This window comes from Notamacropus eugenii, chromosome 1 (genome assembly GCF_028372415.1).
Source record: "Notamacropus eugenii isolate mMacEug1 chromosome 1, mMacEug1.pri_v2, whole genome shotgun sequence".
Taxonomy (NCBI): domain Eukaryota; kingdom Metazoa; phylum Chordata; class Mammalia; order Diprotodontia; family Macropodidae; genus Notamacropus; species Notamacropus eugenii.
The window spans coordinates 457,684,591-457,704,487 of record NC_092872.1 but is presented as its reverse complement, the minus strand read 5'-3'; the positions used below and the strand labels follow the sequence as shown (position 1 = coordinate 457,704,487).

Sequence of the window (19,897 nt, the reverse complement as noted above, 5' to 3'; positions counted from 1 at the left end):
AGATTCTACAGTGTACACCCTTGTCTTGTGGGTAGACTTGGAGATATATTTATATTGGGCTGCAAAATTTTAAAAATAGCACCCCTTTGGCCTGAAAGAGCCTACTGCCCATTCACAAAGAAACTGTTGGGGACTCTGTCTGGCTTTAACTATAAAACCTTGAAGGTCCTTTGCTCCCTTGAGTGAATTTGTCCAAGGGAGCTGTGAATGTTTCCATCTGAACCCATTCCACAGCCTCCTAAGATGCATCCATCAGCTCTGGCTGCTGTGGCCATAGGTGTATCCGAACTTAGAACACTTATCCCGAGATACTGCCTTGTAATTCTCTCTTCTATGTGAACTCTGCCTTGTACCCAGGTCTTCTGCATGGTGATACAGCTAGTCACAGCACTGCGATTTAATCTGCATTTCAGGGCTATTACTCCCCATTTGTTTATTTATGAAGTCAGGTGCCTCTGTGTTTGACATAAATGAATTTCGGGTTTGACTGGTGACTGGTGGATGGGATAGGGCATTACAGATTTTTCTTCTGTATTATTTTTTGGAACTGCTTGTGAGGAACCTTACTTCCCTCCCCTCCTCCCAATCAGTCTATGTAACAATCTAGAAAATATTCATTCCTTTTCTTGATCACGGAAGATAACTGGTGACCATATCTCCCCAGCCCCACTGTCCTATGAGAAAACAGTGCCTTCTTTTGAGAGCAAGGATCATGTGTTATCAAAGCTTCCTGTTGTTAGGGGATTGCATGTCCAGATTACTTAATGTTGTTAAAAGACAGGGTAATGGAGTGGAAAGATGGCTAGAGTATTTATGGTATTAAAGAATCAGAAAGTGCGTGGCCCTCAATTGAGGGTATGGTTGAACTTATTGTGAATATAATCATTAAGAATTACAAATATGAAAAATTCAGGGAAATGTGGGAAGAACTGTTTTGTAGTGCTCTGTGCTAGGAGAAATGGTAATAAATGTTAGTTTGAACTGAGGTGAAATCTTGGGAAAGGGTCATAAAATTTAAAGCTAAAGAGATCCTAGAGATCATTGAAGCCAATTCTCCTATTTTATGGAAAAGGAAACTGAGGCAAAAAAGGGAAGTAGCCTTATTGAGTTCATCTAGGCAGAGTCAAGATACAGAGCATATTCTTGGAACTCCAAAATTCATTTGCACTTCCCAGAAAGGACATGGTCTCTTTATCTACCTTCAACCCTTTAAGAAAGGGCATTTATTCCACTTGGAAACTTTTGAGGTACTAAAATGGGAAGTCAAAGGCAGGTTTCACCAAATAAAGAGTTTACCTTGTAAATAGCAGGGTTTCAAACCTTTGGCTTCTGAGAAAGTTACTAGCACTATACCCCCAGGATTGGAGGGTTTGGCATTAACACCTCTCCCAAATAAATACGAGGAGATTGAGTGACTTTCATGTGGATTAGTCTTGGGATCTTAAAGGGACTGTAAGCATGAAATTCAAGAATGAAATTCTGAAGACACAAACTGAAACAGCTGTCTAAAGAGACCCAACTGGATCAAACAACTTAGGCTTAAAAAAAGTGGAAACAAAGGCAGAGAACATAGAAGTAAAGGCAGGTAATGGTCAAAGAACATAGAGAAGGGGCTTGGGACCATAATATTAGTGTCAGTAGCATTAAAGCTCAGAATGAGCTGAGCCTGGTGATGAATCTTAAGGAGAACAAAAAAGGGCTTTTCAAAAAATCTATGTTGTAAGCAAGAGAAAGATCAAAGAAGAAAAGGACCATCATCCAGGACAGATGAGATGATGGTAACAGATGATGGCAAGAAGACAGAAGAATTTCACTTTGACTTTGCTTCTCTTTTCTCCCATGAAGAAAATGATCTTGTTATTGGGAAAGAGGGAACACAAATGGTTAACAAGGAGTTAAAAAGTTGATATAAATAATACCTAAAATTTATATAGTGCTATGAGTTTTGCAAACTGCTTTCTATATCTCATTTGTTTTTCACAACTTTGTGAGGTATTATTATTCCCATTTTAAAGATGAGGAAACTGAGGCTAAGAGAGGTTAAGTGGCATGGCCAGGGTCACATAGCTAGTTAGTGTCTCAGGCAGTATTAGAAGTCACATATTCCAGATTCCAAGTCCAGCATCCAGCACCCTAGCTATGATACCACCTAGATACCTAAGTAAGATAAATGAGGAAGTGACCCCCCCCCCCAAGCACCTAGCTGTCCAGAATAAGTTTAGATCAAAAAGCCAAATTAACTCTGTCCCAGGCTATTGAAAGAGTTGGTAGATGCTATTTCTGAACCTTCCATTAGTGATATTGAAAAATTTTGAAAAATAGGAGAGTGTCTTAAGATGATACAGGCTTGTAAAGCTTAAAACACTATATAAATAGATGTATAGTATGGTTCTGCACACACACACACACACACACACACACACACATAAATATTTGTATCTAATGGTAGCCATCTCTAGGGTGGGATGGAGGGTGAAAAATATAAAAAGTGCACAGCAGAGAATAAAAAAATGAAGCATAGAAAGCAGAATAGCTTTGAAAACAAAATATAGTACTTATATAATTTTTAAAAAGTAAACAGTGTGAAATGCAAATTCATGGTTTTATAGTGAATCCCCTTTTTATGCTGTGCTGTATATATGGAAGTGTTCTTTTTTTAAAAAAAATCTGTATGTAAGTTCAAAATGAAATTTAAAAAAGGATTCTCAAAAAAACCCATTATATAAATGCTCATTATAATAATTATAATTATCATAAATTTGAACTTAAAAAGTATAGTATCTTCAACCTATATGTTATCAGATTTGATCTGGATAATTAGCAAAATCCTAAGAACTTAGCATTGAATGGATGGTTTGTAAGTATTTTGAAAATGAAGTGGTGATCACTAAAAGCCAACATGGCTTCATTAAGAAAAAGTGATGTGAGAATGATCTCATTTCCATTTTTGACAAGGTTCCTGCACCATCAGATTAGGGAAATGCCATCAACTCAGTATACTCACCTTTTAACTAAGGCATTTGACAGAATTGTTCATGTTATACTTGATGACAAGAAGGAGAGATATAGGCTAGAAAATAATGTAGTTAGATAGATTAGTTTGAATGACCAGACTCAAAGTGTAATTAATGTCACTTTGGAGTCAAGTCTACTAGAAAGCCCAAGGGATCTGCTCTGGGCTCTGGGCTATTCAATTTTTTTTTAAATGATGACTTGCATAAAGAGATTGCACATTTATCAAATTTGCAAATGACATGAAGCTCTCAGAGAAATCTAAACAATGAATGACAAAGTTAGGATCCAAAAAATATCTTGATAAGCTTGAAAGATGGGCTAAAGCCAATAACATAACATTTGCTAGGAATAAATATAAAGTTCTGCATTGGGCTTGAAAAATCAACTGCCCAAATACAAGTTGGGAATGACATTGTTAGACAATTGGTCATCAGGGGAAAATGAAAACATCGAATTTCACTGAAATACAAGATCAATGTCAGTCAAGAGAATGACATGACAGTCAATCCCTCTCACCCCCAAATAACCCTGATAACAAAGCTAATAGTACATTAGGCTATATTTAGAGAGGCATATTGTATTAGAACAAGGGAGCTGTCATTTACATGCTCTTCTGTCCTGGACAGAACACACCCAGAGTGTTCTGCCCAGTTTGGAGCAACATATGTCATGAAGGACATTGACAACCTGGAGTGTGTCCAGAGAGGGATGAATAGGAAGGGGAGGAGAATGGAGGACATTTTATGTGGAATCAATTACTGAGAATATTTAGCCTGAAGAAGACTTCAAGGAGGATGTGGTCCTTATCTTTGTATTTGATATGCTAGGACAGCTGGATGGCTCCTTGGATAGAGTGCTAGTCTTGGAATCTAGAACACCTGAATTCAAATTCACCCTCAGATACTCACTAGCAGTGTGACCCTGGGCAAGTTGCTTAAGCTCCCTTTGCCTCAGTTTTCTCATCTGTAAATTGGAAATAATAATAACACCCATCTCCCAGGGTTGTTGTGAGAAGCAAGTATGATAGCTGCAAAGCACTTGGCACATAGTAAGTGCTCTATAAATGTTAGCTATTGTTACTACCTATCATATACAAGAGGGATGAGTTTTATCTTGCTTGGTCCTAGAAGAAAGAAATAGTAGCAGGGAGTGGAAGTTGCAGAAGGGCAGATTTAAACTTATATTCTTAACATTTAGAGCTTTTCAAATGTGAAATAGGCTGTCTCATGAACTGCAGGGTCCCTTAAGGGGAAGTTGGATGACCATTTGTGAGGGATAAATATGCAAGAGATTGCTATTCATGTAAGAGTAGGACTAGATGCCTTCTAGATACTTCTGACTTTGTGATTCCAGGAACGATTTTAAGGGCAAGACTACTTACTATTTTATCTTTTAATTTCATTACCCATTGAATAGAGAACTGGATGGAGCACATTGAATTCTGGAATGTAAGGAAAGGAGCTGCTGGTTTTAGCATAAGAAAGTCTCAGTTGGAGACTGGCTCTGGGATCGACTTGCATGTAACTTTGATCAGGTCATTTGAATATTCTGACCCTCCTTTTTCTACCTGTGTAAAATGGGGATAATAATTCTTTCTTAAGGCAATGGAGCAATGGTTGGAGCACTAGACCTGGAATCAGGAAGACCTAAGTTCAAATCTTATCTCAGACTCTTACTGGCTATGCAACCCTGGGCAAGTCATTTAACCTCTCTCTGCTTAAGTTTACTCAGCAGTAAACTGGGAATACCTACCTCCAAGGATTGAGGTGAGGATTAAATGAGTTAATAATTTTTAAAACACTTAGCACGGTGCCTGGCACATAGCAGGTTCTATATAAATAATTATTTCCTTTGCTTTCCCTTCCTTCCAACCCCACTTCAAAGGGCTGTTGGGAGAAAGGCACTATATGCATTAATAATAACTCATATTTCTCTGGTGCTTTATAGTTGACAAACAGTATTTTAAGCACTTACTACAAGCAGTAGAACACTGTGAAAAACCACACTATCCCTGCCCTCAAGGAATTCATAGGCTAGTAGAGGGAAAAGGTACATGTACAAATGACTGTGATGTATGCTAAAATGTCATATAAGCTCATAGATCTAAAAGAGACTTTTGGGGTTATCTAATTGAACTTCTCCATTTTACAAATGAGGAAACATGCCAAGGGAGGGTGAATAACTTGCCCTAGGTCACACAGAGGCAGACCTAGAACCCAGGTTCTCTGATTCTAGAACCAATATTGTCTTTCCACTTTATCATACACCTTCCCCAGAGAGGGGACAAAGATGAGGAGAAGGGCTGGCTCATTTCCATTTGGAGGGATAAGCAAAGGCTTCATGGAAGAAGAGACATTTGAGATGGATCTTGAAAAAATGTTTTCAGTAAAGGATTGTATTCAAAGCATGTACCATGGACTACCTAAGGACACAGTAGTAGGAGACAGCACCATAATAACAGAATAACTCATGGTCCATTTTAACTAGAAAGTAGAATTTAAGACAGAGGGTAGTGTGACATAAGGCTAGAAAGGTAGATTGATGCCAGATTGGGAAAAGTTTTGAGTGTATCATTGGTCTATATTTGATACTATAGTCAATAGAAAGACAGTGATGATTTTTGAGTAAGGAAGTGACATGATGAAGCAAAAAACACCAGAAAGATTATTCTGGTATCTGTGAGAAGGATGGATGGGAAATGGATAGATTTTGGAACTAGGAGGGCCAGTTAGGTTATCTGTCTACTTAAATCTTATTCAGTCAAGCAATATTTTTAAAGCTCCTTCTGTGTGCCAGGCACTGTGCCAAGTGCTGGGAATGCAAAAAGGCAAAAGACAGTCCTTGCCTTCAAAGAGCTTACAATCTAATGGGGGAGACAACATGCAAACAACTATATACAAACAAGCTATATATAGGAAAAGTAGGACATAATTAAGAGAGGGGAAGCACTAGAAAAAGAAAAAGACTTCCTGCAAAAGATAGACTTTTAGTTGGGACTTAAAGGAAGAAAGGAAAGTTAGTAGGCAGAGCTGAGAAGGGAAAATATTTCAAGCATGGGGGACAGCCAGAGGAAATGCCAGAAATAGAGATGGAGTGTCTTATTTGTGGAATAGTCAAGAAGCTTGCATCACTGGATCAAAGAGTATGTATGTGAGAGTGAGGTGTTAAGAAGACTGGGAAGGTAGGAGAGGGCTAGGTTACAAGGACTTCGAATACTAAATAGAGCATTTTATATTTGACCTGTGAGGTGACAGGGAGCCACTGGAGTTTATTGAGTAGCAGAGTGACATGATCAGACCTGTACATTAGGAAATCATTTTAGTGGCTGAATGGAAACTGAATTGGAGTAGAGAGAGACTCAAGGCAGGCAGAGCCCTTAGCAGATGATTACAATCATCCATTTGGGTGGTAGCAATGTTAAAGGAGAGAAGGGAGCATATTTAAAAAAAATGTTGCAAAGGTGCAATCAACAGGTCTTGGCAAAGGATTGGACATGGAGCCAAGACGTGTGGAAACATCTTCAGAGGAACTCTTGAACATTTACTCAGCACATTCTATGTGCTGGGCACACCCATTGAAACAAAATTATCCTGATCATTCTACTTCTGATACAGAGATACAATGTGCACATGTGAATCTGTGATTTTATCGGCATATCAAACACCTTCCATTGAGTCCAATTTCGAACTTTTGTGATGTAGTAGGTAAGTCCTTAAAAATTCTTGAGGCACACAGAGTGGAAAAGATTTGGCTGGAGTTATAGTAACTTTTAAATGTCAAAGGCAGAATTTGGATCCAAGTGTTCTTGACTGCAGTGTGAGTGCTGTATGAAACCTTGGTTTAACAGATATTCATAAATAAGTAAATACAAGGTAATTGGAAGATGGAGAGCATGCTAACCAGTGGGCAGCTCAGGAGAGGTTTACCATTGGATTTGCTCACCTGTGCTGAGTCTGGAAGGAGTGAGATTTAGGAGGGGGGATAGCTTTTTCAAGGAAAGCAGTGGGAGATGGAATGTCACATTCAGGGAGTAGCTAGTAGGCTAGGTTCTTTCCTTCAGGGACAATAGTCAGATGGCCGAATCCTATTGTGATCATCCAGGTGAGAGTAATAGCCATCTGATTTAAGATAATGGTAGTGGATTTAGAAAAAAAGAATGAGTTTCTAATGTATTGTAGAGGTAAAATTGATGGAACTTGGCAACTGATTGGATTTGGAGGGGGGAAAGAAGATAACTTGGAATTTTCAATTCAGGAGAATTATGGGACATTAATGAACATGCAGAAGTTAAGAACAGTGATGAGTTTCTGGGGGTCAGATGTGATCTTACCTTATACTAAGTTTTGGATTTGTAGAATTTGAGGTATTGGCAAGATAACTAGCCAGAGATATCCTATAGATCATTGGAAATGGGAAACTAGAGGACTAGTTGGGGACAGATAAATAGATTTTGGAATTATCTTCACAGAAATGATCATTGAAGCCATGGGAGTCACTGAGATTGCTCAGGCATAAAGTAGAAAAGGAAAGAAGATGGTCAAGATCAGAATCATGGGGGATGCCCACATGTGGTAGAGCATGAAAAGGGAGAAGGATCAGCCAAGTAAACCTTAAAAAATTAGTAGAAGAAGAACAAGGATGGGACAGTGTCATGAAAACCAATGGAGGAGAGCAGATTTTAAAAAGATAGCACAGCACTTAAAGGTAGACATTTTGTTGTCATTTCCGTATTAAGAACCTATATAGTTCCTCGCACGTAGTAGGCACTTAAATGCTTGTGGTTTGACTGTAAATGTTATTGAATTTAGTGGTTAGGATGTCATTGGTGGCTTTGAACATATACCAAAAATTCAACAAATATGGGATTAATGAAATGAACTGAATAAATTTGTAGAATTGAACTAGAAGTGATCTTAGATGATAACAGCTAACATTAAATACAGCTTTAAGGTTTGCAAAGTACTTTGTATGTATTATCCCATTTGATCCTTTCAATAACCCTGGGAGATAGGTCCTATCACTATCACAGTTTCACACAGAAGGTGACCAAGTCTGGGAGAACTTAAGTGACTTGTTCCAAGTCGTTTGGCTAATAAGTGTCAGAGGCAATATTCGAACTCAAGTTTTCCTGATTGTAGGCCCATCATCAATCACTGTCCCCTCTTGCCACTATCCCACTATCACTATGCCTCCTAGCTGTCTTAAAGACCTTAGAGACCATCTAGTGCAGTCACTTATTTTTTCCAAGAAGAAATTAAGGTCCAGAGAGGCTCACTTGCCTACACAACTAATTTCTTATGGAGCTAAGACTAGGCTTCTGGTCCAATGTTCTGTCTACTCCACCATGGAGTCACCTTCAGAGAAATTTGTAATTCACCTTTCCCTAAGAGTCTGCCAGCCAAATAGACATAGCCTGGTCCTATCTCTAATCCCATATATGTCCAAGCTTCTTAGTGGTGATCTTTTCTATTAATATGTACTACATATATATATCCATATATACACATGCAAATACATATACACACTTCCTGAACCCAATTGTAGGACAGATGTGGTAGAATTTTGAGATGTGTGTGTATGTGTATGTGTTTTAGTATGTTGCATCACCTGAATGGGACAATCGCAATATGATAAACTGCCAACTTTTATGCCCATGTCCAAGATACAGTGTCATGTTGCAAGATAACTCTGAATGAAACCCAGCATTTTCTTCAAAGTGATCAACTGAAAAAATAGTAGTAAGGGATTATAATTGGGATAAATGGTGTGTAGATTACTAAATATTCACCTTGGGGGTGAATTACTACATATTCAGAGTAGGGGACAGGAAAAAAAGGAGTCAAAAAGTCAATTTGATTAGATGTAAGCATAAGATTGCTGGATTTGGGGCTAGCAGAGCTAGGTCTGAGTGCTGGTTTTGGCCCCTGTTTCCCCATAGGTAAAAGAGGAATGATCTCTAAAGATATCTTCCAGCTCTGAATCCTATGACCTCATTCTCATGTCTGGATTTAGCATCATTGGTAATGAGGATATTTGCTAATCTTTCTAAGATGAGAATGTAGGATTTAAGATTGAATAAACATGGGTTTGTCACACTCCAGATTCTCCTTCAGGTGGCCAGGATTTTGACTCAGCTGGCTCTATGGCCCTTCTCTGCATCCTTTTACAGCGGTACCCCCACCAAGAGGGCTGGGGAGTCTCTTTAGGATCCAGAGGGCAGCAATGCAGACTTGCCATCACCTCCATTCTTAATATCTTTTTGCCTTCTCCCGAAGTTCTCAGATTCCCTAACTCAACCTGAACCACCTTGAACCTTGTCCTGCATGGCAGGGGTTCTGAACCATCAGGAAGGTTTCCCATTTTCTCTGGAGCCAGATGCCCTTGTCAGATTTTAAGCTGTAATTAATGGATGGGTTCCCCTAGAGGACTAGGCATTTTGCTTCCGCCCCTTAGGTGCAAGCAAATTGCAGATATTCCCATTTTAGCAAGTAAGAAAAATACCTGGTTTTGCTACTTCTGCGGTAAACAATGTACCACTAGCTTTCTCCTTACTCTTCTTGACCCTCTGCTCTGTATACATATTTATATATTATTCATAGTGGATTAAAAATGAATGTGCTCTTTACCACCCTTCTACTGCACAGTGACAATACAAATTAACTTATTGTGTACTTACTTTTCACATGGCAGGGGTAGGAAATTTTGATGGCCTTAAATGCTAAGTGATAGAAAAAGGGAAAGGATTCAGGCTGCTTTGGAGGTTGTCACCAGAATGGTTTTTATTGCCAAACAAAGGAGGTAGCCAACTCTTTGCAGGGAACAGAGAGGTAAGGCATGCATATTCCCCACATACTCCCAAACTTCCATGGTCATGGATCCATTCTTTTCAGTCTGGAAGGTTTTCCAGTTGTCTAGGTACCCGCCCCCCTTTCCCCCCCAGTAAAAGTGCATGTATTAAAATTTAGAAGATGCACGGTGACTACAATAGATATGCGGTAGAACTGTCTTGGGAATAAGGAAGACCTGGGTTCAAGTTCTGGTCCTGATACATATTGGCTGTGACCCTGGGCAAGATACTCACTCAGCCTTTCAGCAGACACCCATACCCCTGCCCTTCCTCCTTTGCAGCTCTATTTGTAGATCTGTACCGGTAGATATTTCTCCACTGAAAATGCCTCACAGCAGTGAAATGATAAGTCCAATGTCTAATCTGGTTCCCCCCCCACCAAAGAAATAATTGTGGAAGGGGTGATACCTTACACTAATACCAGTTAATTTCTAATCAGGGTTCATTCATTAAAAGAGCATTTAGTGAATGGTTACCATGGGTCAGGCACTAAGCAATGGGCTATGGATGTAAAGGCATAAAGGCAAGACAGGACGTGCTCTCAAGGAGCTTATATTCTATTGAGATTATTGCATCAAGCTAAACATTTAGCAGCAATGGGGAGTCAAGGCACAGTGCCTGGTACATAGTAAGCACTTTAAAAATGCTCACTGAGTGACTATGGGTGTCAAAAGAGCACTACATTTCGGGTCAGAGGACCTAGGTTTGAATCCTGGCTATGTTTGCTACTTACCACTTTTGTGACCTTGGACAAGCATCTGAGGATGTTGCTAACAAATCTGCATTTGGAGATTTTGTTTCTCCCAAGTCTATGATACCAGGAAGAGACTGACAAAGATTTCAGCCGATTTTCTTTGGTTTCATGTGTTGCTTCTGAATTCAAGATGCCATCACTATATTGCAAATGTTACATTTTACCCTCAAAAGAAAACCCTCTAGCTCCATCTTCCATATTTTGGTAGGAAACAGTGCAGAACATGGGAGCATAGCATACTATTCTCAGAGTATATTTTAATGGTTTCTCAGCCAATACTAATCACACTAAATAATGTCATATGGTGGTTAAAAAGGCATTAGGTTATGAGTTAATCAATCCATCAACAAATATTTATTTAATGCCTACTGTGTATCAGTCATTGTGCCAATTGCTAGAGATAAAAGTATAAAGAATGAAATGAACCCACTTCTTAAGGAAGTTATATTCAAATGGGGCACACGATATACATATATAAGCGCATACAGAATAAATACAAAGAGAACATATACATGCTAGTTAATTGCAAGGTAATTAGAGAGGGAGGGCACTGGTATTTGTGGGCATCAGGAGAGGCTTTGTATAGAAAGACATGCCTAAGCTGCTTCTTAAAGAAGAGAAGTAGTTTGATGTGTGTGTGTGTGTGTGTGTGTACAAGCATGCACATGTGCCATATTCAAGAAAACAGAGAAAACTAACTGATCAAGATCACAGAATACTAAAGAGATAATTTTCAATACAGTTGGAAAGAGAGATGGGGGCTAGGTTGCAAAGTGATTTGAAAGTCAAGCAGAAGAGGTTATATTGGATCCTAAGGGCAATAGGGAGCTACTGGAGTTGATTAAGTAGGGGAGTGACATGATCATATTTGTGCTTTAAAAGAATTATTGATGTGTTTTATTTTTATACTGTAAACATTTACAGTTGACTCCTGCTATGTCAGAGGTCTCTAATAACCAAATGAAACAGATAAATAAATGAATAATACAATGACTTCATCTGAAAACACACACAACGTTTCACATCTCTTATACCCCTGTCTTTCTATTTTTTTAAATGAAGAAAAATCTATTTTCTTTCCTTCCCACCACCCACCATCTCAAAGAATAGAAAAACAAATTTATTGTAACAAATATGCATAGTCAAACAAAACAAATTCCGTCAATGACTATATACAGAAATATGTCTCATGACATGGTACTAGAAATGCTGGCCATAGCAGTAAGACAAGAAAAAGAAATTTAGGGAATAACCAGAGGTAAAGAAGAAGCAAAATCATCACTTTTTTGGTTGAGATGATGATGTACTTAAAGAAACCAAAAAAGTCAACTAACATTAATTGAAACAGTGATAGCTTCAGGAAAGTTATAGGATATAAAATAAATCCACACAAATCATCAACATTTCTATATAATTCTGGTAAAACCCAGCAAGAAGAGCCAGAAAGAAAAATTCCATTTAAAATCAGGACTGAATGTATAAAATATTTTGGAATAAAATATTTAAGAACTATATATATTGGCTTCCAAGTCTTATGGTTCCTCCTCTGTGGGCTGACCACTCTCGATTCTCACCTGGATACACACCTAGGCAGCTCTCTGCTCCTGCTCTATGTCTCAGCTCATGGGAACTGCTCCACTCTGCACTTCTCTCTTAGAAAACAAGCTCAGCTGGGTAACAACAATACTAACACAGACCACCATCACCATTATCTCAATTCATTCATAAAGACCAATAGACAGGACTTCTGTCTGAGAAATCTACACAGATCAACAGACAGGGCTTCCTCCCAGCTCTCAGAGGTCTTCCTCTCTGCTCCCAGAGGTTTCTTCTCAGTTCTCTTCTTCTCAATGCTGGCTCACCCTTTCAGCATTGGCTCTCTTCACATCTGCTTCTCTCAGCTCTGGTTCTCTTCATATACAGTTCTACTCAGCATCTGATTGGCTAGAGCCCACTTGCACATGTCTGATTGGTTAAAACTCTTTCTACCTGTGTGACCCTGGCTAAGTCATTTCCCCAATTTCGGTGTGAGTGTCTTCATCTTGAAAATAATCAGAATGGAGGTGCGGAGCTCTAAGTCCTTTCCACGTCTAACATTTTAGATAAAAGGAAGGATCACTATGTCACTGGGACACTAGATATAAAAGTAGGACATTATCTATTATTTTATAGTAATTTCTATAAAAAAACACAAGGCATTGTTGACTCAGCAGCAACAAACTATGTTGTAACCACATCACTATATATGCCAAATATTTATGTAAATTTATTTTTATACATTGCAGATAGAATACTTACACATGAATTTCCACATAATTAAGGTCACTGTTTTATGGGCCTCAGTTTTCCACCCCGTCAAGTAGGGAGATATTACAATGGTCTTTTTTATTTCTGGCAATATATGAATCTATGCGAGTAATAAGCCTTTGTTTTGGTGGTTGTGTATTTTTTTTGTATTATATTTGTATTAAAAACAATACACCATTTCCATGGTGTAATTGTATATAAGAAACAAATCCCAATATATGTCAGTGACAAGCAGGAAGAAATCAAATCCTTGAACAACTCTAAAAATTCATTATAAGGAGTTCTAAATCTCCTTTCCCATGAAATATGTCACTGGGTTTACCATATTGAAGTGGTATGAAATGGATATAGTCCATCATGGTATAGTGAGAAAAGCCCTTAATGAAGAAGTGGGATTTGAACCCAGACCTCCTGACTGACTGCACGATTCTTTCTGGCTTATGTGACCATGGCCAAATCAAGTAGCCTGAAGGAGTCTCATTTTTATTTTCGTTGTAATGGGGAAGTGAACTAAAACACTTCACACAGAGCTCATGATATTTTCTGGCATGTTCCGGTGAGACGAGTCTTTTCTTCATGTTAAATGATGACTGTAAGGGCCACAAGTACTACTGGACAAATGGAACAAAGTATATCCTCAAATCAATTTCTGAAGACAAGGGTTCAGGAAGCACACTGGGTTCTACTTTCATTTTTCTTAAGTGGGTTCTACATTGCTGGAGGAGACTAAGTGTTGTCAGTAACTGTCTAAATTTGGCTGCCCTGGAAAAAAAGCCCCATTTGCTTTGCCTTAGTTACGGCACTTGGGGTAATGACAGTTGTCATACCTATTTTACAGGATGTTCGATATAAGAAAATAATTTTGTAAACTTGAAAAATTGTTACATAAATATGTTGTTGTGATTGCTGCTGTTGCGATTGTTGTGTTAAATACTGACCTGGTTAGTGGATATGGGAAGGCAAGCAGCCCCCTTGATCTCTCAACAGCTGAGAATTGTGTTATTTTACCTATCCCTTCTCTACTGTTCACTTTATGTTAACAGATGCTTTTGTGGTGTCAGTCATTAAAGAGAATTTAGAGGCTTTTTGCAAAGTATTTTGAAAATTGCAATTAAAAAATCAAAATTTCAAATTTCTCCATCTCAAATTTCTCAATCTACTTTTGCAACTAGGAAATTAAATCATTTTAGTAAGCCTTTTTTTAATGCCTACTAGGTGGCCAGGAAAGAGAAATGACTAGAAAACACCAGAACCTGAGTTGGAATCACAGCCTGATCTAGTTACTTGGCCTTTCTGTGCCTCTGGTTCTTCTTCTGTAAAATGAAGGGTTGAATCAGGTGGCCTCTGACTCCCTGTTCTAGTTCAATTATCCTTTGTTCTTAGCACTGTTTAGGAGATTTAAAAATAAAAAAAGGAAGGTTGAAGCTCTCTTGAGGATTTTCCCATCTTATTGAGGAGACAAAGCCCACACTCATGGCACCATTAGAGGATTGTAATCATTTGAGCTGTTGGTGATATACTGTTTGTCTATCAGAAGAGAAGCGTTAGGAGACTGTCCAGAAGAAGGAGACCGAGGTAGGCTGAAAGAATGATTGCTCACATTTTAGGTCCCTTTAATAATCTTCAGATCTTATATTTAGAGCAAGGAGCAACCTTATCGTCATCTGGAGCAGTCTTTTCATTTTAGAGATGAGGAAACCACAATCTGGTGCAGTTAAAATACTTACCCAGAGTCACTCATATAGTTGAATATGATCAGGATTTAGATTCCAGGTCCATTTGGACTCTCAGATGGCAGAACACTTTCCTCGCAAACAGCCCTGAGAAGTAAATAGTGCAAAAATGACTCCTGTAGCACAGATGAGGCTCAGACAGGTGAAGGTGACCTGCTTGGAGCTGGCATAAGACCCCACATCGCAACAGACCAGAATTTCAGTGAACTCCTTCTCCACTAGGCAGAATTGTCAAAATCTTCCTGGAAGAAAAGACGCTGCAGCTAGAAACTGAGGAATAGACAACATTTCAATAAATAGCTGCACACAGAGGTAGTGCTAATATGAACAATGGGGTGCAGAAGCTAGTACAAACAAAAATAAAAACAAAAAATCCCCCTGGAAATCAGAAATATGGGAACACTCTTCAAAAACAAAACAAAACCCGGAAACTATTTTTTCTTCTCTTAAGGCACTTAATGTGAAGTCGGCAGATTTCTGGGAAGAAATCTCTGTGTGTGTAGAAATAGAAAGTTTTCCAAATACTCTAAATTGAGGCGCAGATCTTGGGGTGGGGAGGGGGTGAGTCCTTTGTTAAGACACCTTGTTCCATAAGGGATCTGATCAGGGTCCCTCTTTCACTTGGCTGCTGTGTTCTGAATTTTTGTATATTAGGGTTTTCATACACAAGTTTAAGAAGCAATAAGCAGAGATGATTATTTACATTAAAGGCTTCCTTTAAAGAGCATTACTTCATTAGGAGGCCCCCCTGGGCACTTAAGCAGTTGTTTGCAGAGAGGCTCGGGTTTAGGGGGCCAGGGATCAGAAATATTAAAGTGAAGGCATTAGGAGCAGCTGAGTGGCAAATTAAAAGCAATTCGGTAGAGACAAAACGGCTCTGACGTTATCATATAAGTTGCTGGGAAAACAGGGTTTAATTTCACTAAAGAAAGATGCTTTACCCACTGCTTTGCTGGAGAACAGCTCTCATGGAAAGTCAAAGGGGTATGGTTTGTTGTCCCTCAGGAATGTCCAGCTTGGGAACATAGAAAATGCTTTTAGGGTATGGATGTGTGCATGTGTGTCAGGGTAGAGAGGGGTGGGGTGGAGGGGGCGATGTGAGTGTCTGGGCTCACTTAATTTTCTTCCTGAATATCTCTGAGCAAATGAAACCCAGCTAAGGGCATTTGACCTCTGATGCTGCTAGTTGGAGAGACAAAAGCCCATAAACTTCCAGAAACAGTGCACCAACTTTCCAGCATAGAAGAAATGTTATTGCTTCAATATAACTTCCCAAACCAGATGCTTCTCTAGTTTTTCAATATGGCAAAAATGTGCATGTGTGTCTGTGGTGCGTCTGAACAAAGAAATGAGGCTATGGGGATCAGGGCTCTTTCTTCACTCGTTTGTCTTCTATTCAAAATATAAGGTTTATTGCAAGTCTTAGAATATTAGACCTCAAGAGCTAAATCCAGTCTGTCGTCTGACTGCTGATTCCTTTCCATTCATACTCACTCATCTCCCTTGCCCCCAAATATGTATATATGTACAGACATACACACAAACTCATGCCTTAATAATCGAAACTGAGTTGGAGGAATATTTTCCACTCCATTCAAAAGTTAGAGACACTTCCCTCTGTCCCCCCACCCCCCTAAACTCCCTGAAACCCTTGGTTAGTATTGAATCTGTGCGTGGTTGTGTCTACATCTTTCTCCAATAAAAAGTTAATGAACAAATATAATGGAGGCCCAGTTATTAAACTGTTTGGCCTGAGCTGGGCTGCCATACTGAGTGATTGATGATCATTTTGTAGAGGCCAGAAATCTCTGCCTTGGAAGATCTCTTTTCAAATTATTGTCTATGTGATTCGTATCTATCTATTTTTGTTTTGATGTAACTTTCATGAAGTACTTGCTCCTAAAGAGGATTTTTAAAAATAATAAATTAATTAAATATGCTTGGGAGAAAAATAACCTCATGATCCCTGACCCCACTAACCAGATTTTTGTCTGTCTTCAGGTCACAGGCCTTTCCAGTGCAGATATTGTCCATACAGTGCCTCTCAGAAGGGAAACCTGAAGACCCATGTTCTTTGTGTCCATCGAATGCCTTTTGACAACAGCCAGTATCCCGATCGCAGGTTCAAGCGCTCCAGAGTTGACTCCGAGGCTTCTGGGAATTTAGAGGAACCTGCAGCTGTCAGGCCTGGGAGCTCAGCAGAGCTTACGGAGGTGGGCAGCAAGGCCCAGGAGTAACAGCTGAACAAGTCTATCTGTATATTGCAATATTATTTTACAGTCTTTAGATAGGCATTTGGTAAGAGAGTTTGCTAGCTGCATTCCGAAGAAAATAAAGAGTCGTATACAACTCCCCCCTTCCCCTCCCTCAACCTAGTAGTGTACAGGATGTTTAAAACATTTAAAATATATCTATATCTATATATATATATTAAAAAAAAAAAACAATTCCCCAGCCCTTGAAAATGGCTGCTAAACTGTTACCTGGCAACAAATGCTTCCAAACAACATAGGTGGGATAATAAAGTGATTTCCAAAATGTGAGGAGGTCGTTAGTACTCTAAAAAAAAGCAGGGGGCACTTCAAACTCTAAAGTGGTCTTTGTCCAAAAATAACGCTCTTAACCGAAAAATGATACCATCTCCATGATTTAGTGTTGCCTCCGAAGATTGAGAGGCTGCATCTTCATTGTTGAGAACACCTCTATAATATGATACTGGCGGCTGTCATTGGCCCAGCATAGCAATGAGATGACTTGGTACGTTAGCTACCATGGTGCCAGTCAGACTGGGGCTGTCACTACAGAGAAAATCAATGGGAGTGGTGTTGTAACTGCACTGGAGGAGAAATCTTAGCCGGCCCCTAACGAGGGTCAGGACTGATTGATATTGGAAAAGATTGTTATATTACATTTTCATTTTTTAAAAATACACAGCCGAATGAATCAATGGTCAGGAAGGATGTGTGGACACATGTCCATTGCAGATTTGATGAGTAATTTCTTTCTTCAGCTCAAATGGCAGTATTGAGGGAAATGCTTTTATTCTGGGTCCTTTTTTTTTTGGATGAAGTAGGTATCTACTAAAGAAATCTAGGCGTATAGGATATATCATTATTATTTAGCCAAACTAGTCAGCCTCATCTGTAGAAGGTGCTGGTGAGAAATTGAATCTTATATTACAACAGAGGGTTTAAAAATTCTTTTTTTTTTTAAGTTTGAAAATTTTTTTTTTACTTGAATGAAGGATTTTCTAATCCTGGTTAAGTTTTTCATCTGTAAGTTTTTTTCTTTTAAGTATGACAGACAAAGGGCAGGAATATTTTCTAGAATGGGGTCTTCTGAAGCAGCTTGAGCTAGAATATAGATATCCCAACATCCTGCGCTTTGTCTCTAATGAAGAAAGTGTTTGAACAATTGATTTTGTTGTGATTTTTTTTAATAAAACAAACGTGTTCTACTATTTTTTTAAAATTTGCTTTGCCTTTTTTTCCTTTTTGACCAATGATGCTAGATTTTCTTCTGTTTAGATCCTCCACATTTTGTTCTTCCTTCACCACAGAAGGAGCTTTTGAGGGATACTATCCAGATGCTTAACCCCAAACCTTGCAAGAAGTCTAGTGAAAGGTTTAGTCTTAAATCTGCTTGAATGGCTTAAAATTTCAGCCTTTTAAAGTGATTCCTTTTGCAGGCACAGGTACTGTGGATTGCAATGGTAGAGATGTATTAACTTAGTCTAAAACAAAATCAACCAGAACCTAAAAAATAAAAATAAGTAAAAAGTCAATATTTCCTTGCAGGCTGGGAGCACAGAATAAAAAAACCCCAGGGCCTTAAAATTTCAGCTCTGCCTAAAGCAGTTTACAAAAATACTAAACTGCAATCAATGTAAATAAAATTCTTAGCGCTATCCTGAGACTGGAAAAAAAAATCTCAGGCTAATAAGGAATACGGTTTGCATATGCTGTCGAAAGGGTGTCATCCAACTGAAGCTTCAGTTTAAATGAGTTCGCTGTGCAACTTGGACCCATCTGGCATAGAGCAGGCTGCTTTCTTGTTTTTCTAGTATAGTTCTCACTGCCTTACTTAAATCGAGTTGATAAACTTAATGCAACTGTTTCTATGATCCTAGAGAAGGGATTGAAATGTTATTGAAAACTTTCTGACTGTAGTAAGCTTTAGAATTTTAACTGCACTACCGTGTTTGGTGACTGTGTCAGTCGCTTGCTTTCTGTGTGTTTGCGCCCGCCTTCAGTATCTTAGCAAAAAAAATAATAAAATAGAAAATAGGAAAAAAAGGAAAGAAATAAAGGGAAAAAAGAACAAAAAAAAAGAAAAAAAAAGAAAAAATCAGAAAAAAAAGAGCCACATTCCATCTCCTGCACCAAGGAGATCCTTTGGTATTCTTTGTGTCTTCTGAGCAGTTTCAGATGCGACAGGCAATAATTCTGTTTGTGACATTGGGAACATCTCCCCTTCTTTGTGACGTGTGTGTTGACTCCATTTGGTCCAGTGCTACTGTCCCTTCTTTCCCCTCTGACACGGGCCTTTTTTCCAGAACATTTGTAACTTGTAAAACACACAAGTGACAGCAGCAGTGATGCATTGTCAGTTTCTGAATATCATCAGCTTCTCATATCTAAACATGTCAAGTTTTTTCTCTGTAACTTCTGTAGTCTGTGGTACTGGTCATAATACTGTCTACATTCCTACACAAAGAAAAATAAAAAAAAAAAATTTCTCTCTTGGAGGAAATCTGAGATCAATAGAGTAGAGGATTGTGTTGCTATGCTTGTAACAAGTAGAAAACTTTGTATTTAAAGTTTATTCTTGGTCATTATTTATTATTATAATACATCAGTTGACAGAACTTTATTCTGGTATAGAAAGTATTAAAAGTTGTTTTTTTCAGCAATGACTGTTTTCTTTCTCCTGTTAGAATAAAATGTCTCTGAAGCAGTAAAGTCTTATCCAGTGTTTTACGCAATAAAACCTCTACCTCTGGAAAAAAAATCAGAAAAAAAAACCTTTTCCTATTTGTGTCTCTTTATTAGGAACTGTTAAATCTATTTCTGAAGCGTTCTTAGATTTTCTCCAGTATTGATGATGGTTCATCCATCATTAGGTGAACACATTGTTATATATCCTTGTGGCACATGTGCTGGGAGGGGATATTTCTCAGCCCAATTTTACACAACTTACACAACTGTATATAATATAAACATCTATTTGTTGGTCAGCTGG

At 38.5% G+C, this 19,897-nt stretch overlaps 1 protein-coding gene across 8 annotated transcripts in view; it reads left to right on the top strand.

Moving 5' to 3' along the window:
• Positions 1-19,564, top strand: part of ZNF536 (zinc finger protein 536) — a 597,265-nt gene extending 577,701 nt beyond the window's left edge. For all 8 annotated transcript variants that reach the window (XM_072632093.1, XM_072632095.1, XM_072632099.1 and 5 more), the window contains one exon: positions 16,658-19,564. In XM_072632093.1, the coding sequence (XP_072488194.1) occupies positions 16,658-16,893 (236 nt within the window). In that variant the 3' untranslated portion in view covers positions 16,894-19,564. The remainder of the gene's footprint in view (positions 1-16,657) is intronic.
• The last annotated feature ends 333 nt before the right edge of the window (positions 19,565-19,897 follow it).